Source organism: Scylla paramamosain, chromosome 11 (genome assembly GCF_035594125.1).
Source record: "Scylla paramamosain isolate STU-SP2022 chromosome 11, ASM3559412v1, whole genome shotgun sequence".
NCBI lineage: Eukaryota > Metazoa > Arthropoda > Malacostraca > Decapoda > Portunidae > Scylla > Scylla paramamosain.
Genome location: NC_087161.1, coordinates 8,369,022 through 8,377,500, shown reverse-complemented (window position 1 = coordinate 8,377,500; position 8,479 = coordinate 8,369,022). Strand labels below are relative to the sequence as shown.

General features: G+C 37.1%; 1 protein-coding gene across 3 annotated transcripts in view; it reads right to left on the bottom strand.

The window, feature by feature from the left end:
- Window positions 1-5,472, bottom strand: part of LOC135104922 (uncharacterized) — a 6,786-nt gene extending 1,314 nt beyond the window's left edge. Inside the window, exons 1-3 of one of the 3 annotated variants that reach the window (XM_064012684.1) lie at window positions 5,323-5,472; window positions 631-698; window positions 1-52 (exon numbers count right to left, since the gene is read on the bottom strand). The exon at window positions 1-52 is cut by the window's left edge and continues 1,314 nt beyond it. In XM_064012684.1, the coding sequence (XP_063868754.1) occupies window positions 1-17 (17 nt within the window). In that variant the 5' untranslated portion in view covers window positions 18-52; window positions 631-698; window positions 5,323-5,472. The remainder of the gene's footprint in view (window positions 53-630; window positions 699-5,322) is intronic. The other 2 variants (XM_064012683.1, XM_064012685.1) reach the window with 2 other exon arrangements.
- Between the last annotated feature and the right edge of the window lie 3,007 nt (window positions 5,473-8,479).

Genomic DNA, 8,479 nt, shown 5'->3' with positions numbered 1-8,479 from the left:
AGGGACCTTCCGTTCATGACTGCTCCTTACAACAGGACTATGCGGAGTTGTACTGAGGAAGACAGTGGTATGCATGAATATGGAAACAGAACTTGAGGGCATAGGGGAACAGAAGGAATGGCGTAACAAAACAAAATTAAGGAAAGTCAGAGGAATTAATCAAAAGCAGATCTTACTGAGCTGATAGATTCGCTGGTTAGTTATGTCACCGCTGTTACGGAACTGACGTAGATATAAACACGTTTAAATTTTATACAGCATCACATAAGTCAAGTCTTCCACATTTTATGTTTATGCAACTATCTTAATCTTAAAAAAATAAATAAGAAAACTAAAAATCTGAAAATATACATATCTTTGGAACTTGAAACATTCATTATATATTATTTCATTTTCAATTCAAATGTTGTTGTCCCTGCCCAGGATGACAATATACTGCCCTCATTTTATTTTTTATTGAGTAGCGTGAACTGCAAGTTTGAATTACAATATTGAATTCATCATACAAATAAACAAGTAGTTGTAGGTGCAACACAGTTGATAATAAATAGATTTTGGCTGGCACTTTGCAAGTATAACATTAAGCAATGCACGTAAGTATAAATACACAAATTCAGTCAAAGCACACACCTTTTATTACTGAGACTGGGTTTCAAATGGGAAACAACTAAACCAGCCGCAATAATCAAGCAGACATGCTGAAAAATAATTCTTGTCAAACTCGACTATATCACCTACTATAATTACAAAATTAAGATCAAATTTTACATAACTATATGTAACATAGATACCACACACATATCAATAGCAAAATATATTACAAACATCTGGTCAACTCACCGATTCCGTTTAGCCAGCCAAGAAACTCCGCTTCACCCTTCAACACTGTCTGACTGCCTGCCACACATTGCCTACACCTCACGCTATATGAGCACACTACCACACCTCACCACTACACACTACCACACCTCAGCTCCTAACACCTGCCTTATGGCTTATAACGAACAACTGTACAACCAACGATTGTAACAGTGGTAGTTGACCGTAATCATATAATTACCAAAATCACTTATTAATACGCCAAATGTCCATAAGAATAATAATAATAATAATAATAATAATAATAATAATAATAATAATAATAATAATAATAATAATAATAATAATACCATAATATATTATACCCTTCAATAACTCACCCAATACAATGCATGTACCAAATACAAATTTCAATACTAATGATGATCATGCTAAACATGCAAACTATATTTGTTGGCTAAACTATACATCAACACATACATGAATCCAGTCACATCAACCGTACTCAGACACCTGACTGCATTTGTGTAAGGTGCAGGGTTGGAAAAAACCCGGTTTTTTTTAAACCGACCCACTTTTTTTTTTATGTGTGTGTGGGGGTTTATTGGGCTTTTTTTCTTGTTTATTCTTCATATTTATATGTAAATGAGTTTAAATAAGCAATTAAAAAGTAATCTAGAGTGAAACAAAAGGTTTGAAGCGTTTTTTTTTTTTTCATGTAGCAGGGGCGCCGGCCAAGAGTAACAAGAATATAATAAAAAAAATAATAAGCCCCACTGAAATGCCAGTCTCCTAACATAGTCGAAAGTGGTAGTCAGAAATTATAGGATAAGTGTCTTGAAACCTCCCTCTTGAAAGAGTTCAAATCATAGGAAGGAGGAAATACACAAGCAGGCAGTGAGTTCCAGTTTACCAGAGAACGGAATGAATGACTGAGAATACTGGTTAACTCTTGCATTAGAGAGGCGGACAGAAGGACAGAATAAGGATAAAAGAAAAAAATTCGTGCAGCGAGGCCGCGGGAGGAGGTGAGGTATACAGTTAGCAAGATCAGAAGAGCAGTTGCCATGAAAATAACGGAAGAAGACAGCAAGAGATGCAACATTGCGGCGATGAGAGAGGCTGAAGACAGTTAGAGAATAGGAGTTGAAAAGACGAAAAGCTTTTGATTCCACCCTGTCTAAAAGAGCAGTATGAGTGGAACCGCCCCATATATGTGAAGCATACTCCATACATGGACTTATAAGGCCTCTGCACAGAGTTAGCAGCTGGAAGAGTGAGAAAAACAGGCAGAGAAGACTCAGAACACCTAACTTCACAGAAGCTGTTTTAGCTTGAGGTGAGATGTAAAGTTTCCAGTTTAGATTATAAGTAAAGGATAGACCGAGATTGTTCATTGTAGAAGAGGGGGACAGCTTAATGTAATTGAAGAAGCAACCCTGGAAGGTTGTATTGAGTTGATAGATGGAGGAATTGAGTTTTTTGAAGCATTGAACAATACTAAGTTTGCACTGCCCCAATCAGAAATTTTAGTCAGAAGTCAGGCGTTCTTTGGCTTCCCAGTGAGAACTGTTTACTTCCTGAAGAATTGGACGTCTACGAAAAGACGTGGAAAAGTAAAGGGTGGTATCATAAGCATAAGAGTAGACACGACAAAAAGTTTAGCTTAGAAGATTATTGATGAATAATAGGAAGAGAGTGGGTGACAGGACAGAACCTTGAGGAACACCACTGCTAGTTAATAGACTTAGAAGAACAGTGACCGTCTACCACATCAATAGAGCGGTCAGAAAGGAAACTTGAGATGAAGTTACAGAGAGAAGGATAGAAGCTGTAGGAGGGTAGTTGAGTGTCATTGAAGAAGAGGGGATAGTTGTTTGGAAGATTGTGTCGAGTTGATTGATGGAGGAATTGAGTTTTTGAGGCATTGAACAATACCAAGTTCGCTCTGCCCCAATCAGAAATTTTAGAAAGATCAGAAGTCAAGCGTTCTGTGGTTTCCCTGCGTGAAATGTTTACTTCCTGAAGGGTTGGATGTCTATGTAAAGACATGGAAAAGCACAGGTTAGTATCATCAGCGTAGGAGTGGGTAGGACAAGAAGTTTGGTTTAGAAGGTCATTGATGAATAATAAGGAGAGAGTGGGTGACAGGACAGAACCCCTAAGGAACACCATTGTTAATAGATTTAGGAAGAGAACAGTGACCGTCTACCACAGCAGCAATAGAATGGTCAGAAAGAAGGATAGAAGCCGTAGGAGGGTAGTTTGGAAATCAAAGCTTTGTGCCAGACTCTATCAAAAGCTTTTGATATGTCCAAGGCAACAGTAAAAGTTTCACCAAATCTCTAAAAGAGGATGACCAAGACTCAGTAAGGAAAGCCAGATCACCAGTAGACCGGCCTTGACGGAACCCATACTGGCGATCAGATACAAGGTTGTGAAGTGATAGATGTTTAAGAATCTTCCTGTTGAGGATAGATTCAAAAACTTTAGATAGGCAGGAAATTAAAGCAATAGAACAGTAGTTTGAGGGATTAGAACGGTCACCCTTTTTAGGAACAGGCTGAATGTAGGCAAACTTCCAGCAAGAAGGAAAGGTAGATGTTGAAAGACAGAGCTGAAAGAGTTTGACTAGGCAAGGTGCAAGCACGGAAGTACAATTTCGGAGAACAATAGGAGGGATCCCATCAGGTCCATAAGCCTTCCGAGGGTTTAGGCCAGCGAGGGCATGGAAAACATCATTGCGAAGAATTTTAATAGGTAGCATGAAGTAGTCAGAGGGTGGAGGAGAGGGAGGAACAAGCCAAGAATCATCCAAGGTAGAGTTTTTAGCAAAGGTCTGAGCGAAGAGTTCAGCTTTAGAAATAGATGTGATAGCAGTGGTGCCATCTGGTTAAAATAAAGGTGGGAAAGAAGCAAAGTTATTGGAGATATTTTTGGCTAGATGCCAGAAGTCACGAGGGGAGTTAGATCTTGAAGGATTTTGACACTTTCTGTTAATGAAGGAGTTTTTGGCTAGTTGGAGAACAGACTTGGCATGGTTCCGGGCAGAAATATAAAGAGCATGAAATTGTGGTGATGGAAGGCTTAAGTACCTTTTGTGGGCCACCTCTCTATCATGTATAGCACGAAAACAAGCTGTGTTAAACCAAGGCTTGAAGAGTTTAGGTCGAGAAAAGAATGACTGCATTTTACATATATATGTACATATATAAACCTTATTTATCAATATGATATAGGAATGAGTTTTGTTATGTTAAATATTAAAAAAAACTTACGCTGTTTTTTTCTTTTTTTTTTTCTTTTCTTTTCTTTTCTTTATTTTGAGGGGGTGCAGGGAGGTGTTTGTTTGGGGGGGTGGGTGTTTTAATGCCAACCTTGGTGAGATGTGACACTAGATTTTATTTCGTTTCTTTCTTTCATTCTGAATCTATGGTTACTTACTTCCATATTTTCTTCATGCACTAAACTGAATTTTTTTTTTTTTTTTTCTCCTCAGGTCCCTTGTAGTGCTAGTACATTATTCGTTTCATATACAATACACAAACTCTGAATTTGTTCCCTACCTGCAAATGTATTTACAGTTATATCTGGCTATATAAAGCACGGTTGTGCGCAGTTCTCCTTTTCCTTTATTTATTCATATCATCAAATAGTAAAACAATAGACTAAAGTTGTGCTAACGATCTGGAACGTGTTCAGATCATAAAAAAAAAAGAAAAATATATATATATATATATATATATATATATATATATATATATATATATATATATATATATATATATATATATATATATATATATATATATATAAAACTTTGGAAAACTGCACTACTCTATCTCTCACACACACACACACACACACACACACACACACACACACACACACACATATATATATATATATATATATATATATATATATATATATATATATATATATATATATATATATATATATATATATATATATATATATACATTAGAAAATTCTAAGGCATTCACTCGTTAGTAAGTAAAATTTCAGGATTATTATAGAAATACATAAACAAATTGAGTTTAAAAAATGTTAGGCATGATCATAACAAAAACCTTGAAACTCTTGGTGTCACCGCTAACTTATCCATAATCACCTGAGATTTATTTATTTTTTTTTTGACCGAGAAGGAGGAAGAAATCTTAATATTTGGTTTGCCATTTAATTTTACAAGAACAAAGCCTAAAATACTGAATCGTTGTTTAGGGGTGCCACTAAATTTTTCCATAAAATAACTAATTATAGTTCTGTGTTTCCTTACCATGTATAAGATTTGCAAGAAATTTTTGTTTTTTATATGGTATACATGTTTTCAATGCAAGAAACCATTAATTCAAACATTCAGAAAATTTTTTTTGTGCATTTTACCGGTAGTTAGCGTAGTGTAGGTAACATCAGCCTGGAACTTCTCTCTCCCTCTCTCTCTCCCCTATATACCTACTGGTCGCAATCTTGATACCTCACCTGTAAGCCCTTCAGGGATTCTATTGCCTGTGAAAAGACAGTGTACAACATCTGATGAGACCACCCCGCAAAAGCGACTGGCTACTTCCTTGGGCGGTACTGGCAGGACTCTCTGCTCACTGCTCTCTGCTCACTGCTCAGCGTGACGATCACGATGCTCGGGACGGAGTGACTTAAAGAGAGATAATTTCCGGTTAATTAACTGTAATAGTTTAAATATCATGTAATACGTGTTTTACTAAAGAAAATTATTTTATTGGAACGGAAAGTAAATATTTACTACATTTCGGAAAAAATGCAATTGCAAATTAAATTGATTGCAAAAACATGTCTGACAAGATTCAAAGGAATAATGCATTTCTAGTATATGGTGTTTTATATAACATTTTTTAACCAGTTGAAGTCCAGTTATCTTATATATATATATATATATATATATATATATATATATATATATATATATATATATATATATATATATATATATATATATATATATATATATATATATATATATATATAAATGTCTGTCTGTCTCTCTGTGGGTGTGTCCACTTTTCACGAAAAAGAAAAAAAAAATTGAATTGATTATGACGAAATTTGATAGGGGGATCCCCCTTGATCCGGGGAGTGACATAGGTTATATCTTAATTTATCCATCCCAAAACCGTTATATTATTCAGGCAAATCTGTCACCATAATCCAATTCTTGATGGTGGCGCCAGGTACGCCGCAACCCATTTTTGATCGTGGCGCCAAGCATTCATTGTTAGCTTGATTTTTTTTTTTTTTTTTTTTTTTTTATGATGAGGAGAGGTAAAGATGGAGCATGCATTGTCAGCTTGGAGTTGAATCCGTCAACCTACCGATTCCTTCAATATGTGGTTAAATTTTCTGTGATGCAGGTCTCCCACGAATTCATCTTACAGGTAGGTTTCATCAATTCACCGATATTGTGAATCGTGAACAGATAAACAGATAAACCATGCTTTGGAGAGTTAAATTTTCCCCTGGCAACGCTGGGTAATTTTGCTAGTAATCTAATATTTATCAGTTATACTTCTAGAAAGTTATATGAACCAGTTTTACTCTTATGAGGATCGACGTTACAAGTTAAGTACTAGGATTAGAATCGCTAAGTTCTGAATCAAGACGGTCAGAAATCACTATAATTGAAGCGTTATTTAATGAAAACATAGTGCAGGAAACTTGAGACAATAGTGTTTGAAGTATGGAAGAAACAGGAGCGAAGGAAAAATATACATACTGTAAAATAAACTGAAAAACAGACCTGCTGGAATACCTGCGAGTGCCTATACAAAAGGGCCGGCCGATCCTTTTGCTATCTAACCAAGAAAACCATTTCAGCCGTAATTGGATTCCACAGTCAACATTGAAAGGGGATCTTGGAAATAACCTTATTCTACTAATTGTCTGACTTTGTTTATTTTTCGACAAAATTACTTTTTAAGTCTTGATCTACACAATGAAGGGATCAACAATGACATTAGTGACCTTAATTAAACTAAACCTAACTTAACCTAGCCCTTTGATAAAAGCAATAATGTTATTTCAATATTGTCCCTTTAAAGGGCCAGTTCCACAATCTTTTCGTACACTACCTAACAATAAACGCTCCCCATTTTGGTGCCGGAACATTATATAGAGTAGCTGGTGACGTGGTCAGTTAGCACCTGCTAGAGTCACGGTTTGCTGGGGCAATACACTGTTTATACATCTTGGCAGCCTCTTGAATGATTGCCCTTGCCTCCTGGAATTAGGGTCTCTTGCAAATAACCAAACTTCGTGCCTGCCGGATCTGGCAGCACCGGTAAGTGCTAGTAAATAACACTGAAATATCTGCCTGTGGATAATATTGAGAGGTGGAGGCTGTGTCCAGATTTTGGAATACCATTTTATTGTGGGCTATGTATTTATTGCACTATGCCATAAATACTTGGGACATCAGATCAATGAACAGAAATAAATACTATCCAAGGTATCGTAGTAGGAAGTGCAAGTAAGACTGGTAATGCAGTACTACCTAGGATACAATCCGAAAGAGCCAGCGTTTGTTTGGAGGAATGGCGACCGCTAGTTGTTGTTGTTGTTGTTTTATGTAGGAGGGACACTGGCCTGGGGCAACAAAAATCCAATAAAAAAAAAAAATGCTCACTGAAATGCCAGTCCCATGAAAGGGTCCAAAGCAGCAGTCAAAAATTGAAGGATACGGGTCTTGAAACCTCCCTTTTGAAGTAGTTCAAGTCATAGGAAGGTGGAAAAACAGAAGCAGGCAGGAAATTCCAGAGTTTACCAGAGAAAAGGATGAATGATTGAGAATACTGGTAAACTCTTGCATTAGAGAGGTGGACGGAATAGGGGTAAGAGAAAGAAGAAAGTCTTGTGCAGCGAGGCCACAGGAGGAGAGGAGTTATGCAGTTTGCAAGATCAGAAGAGCAGTTAGAATGAAAATAGCAGTAGAAGACAGCTAGAGATACAACATTGCAGCGGTGAGAGAGAGAGGCGGAAGACAGTCAGTTAGAGGAAAGGAGTTGATGAGACAGAAAGCTTTTGATTCCACCCTGTCTAGAAGAGCGGTATGAGTGGAACATCACCAGACATGTGAAGCATATTCCATACATGGACAGATAAGGCCCTTGTACAGAGTTAGCAGCTGGGGGGATGAGAAAAACTGGCGGAGACGTCTCAGAACGCCTAACTTCATAGAAGCTGTTTTAGCTAGAGATGAGATGTGAAGTTTCCAGTTCAGATTATAAGTAAAGGACAGATCGAGGATGTTCAGTGTAGAAGAGGGGGACAGTTGAGTGTTATTGAAGAAGAGGGGATAGTTGTCTGGAAGGTTGTGTTGAGTTGATAGATGGAGGAATTGAGTTTTTCAGGCACTGAACAATACCAAGTTTGCTCTGTCCCAATCAGAAATTTTAGAAAAATCCGAAGTCAAGCGTTCTGTGGCTTCCCTGCGTGAAATGTTTACCTCTTGAAGGGTTGGATGTCTATTAAAAGATGTGGAAAAAGTGCAGGGTGGCATCATCAGTGTAGGAGTGGATAGGACAAGAAGTTTGGTGTAGGTCAATGATGAATAATAAGAAGAGAGTGGGTGACAGGACAGAACCATGAGGAACACCACTGTTCATAG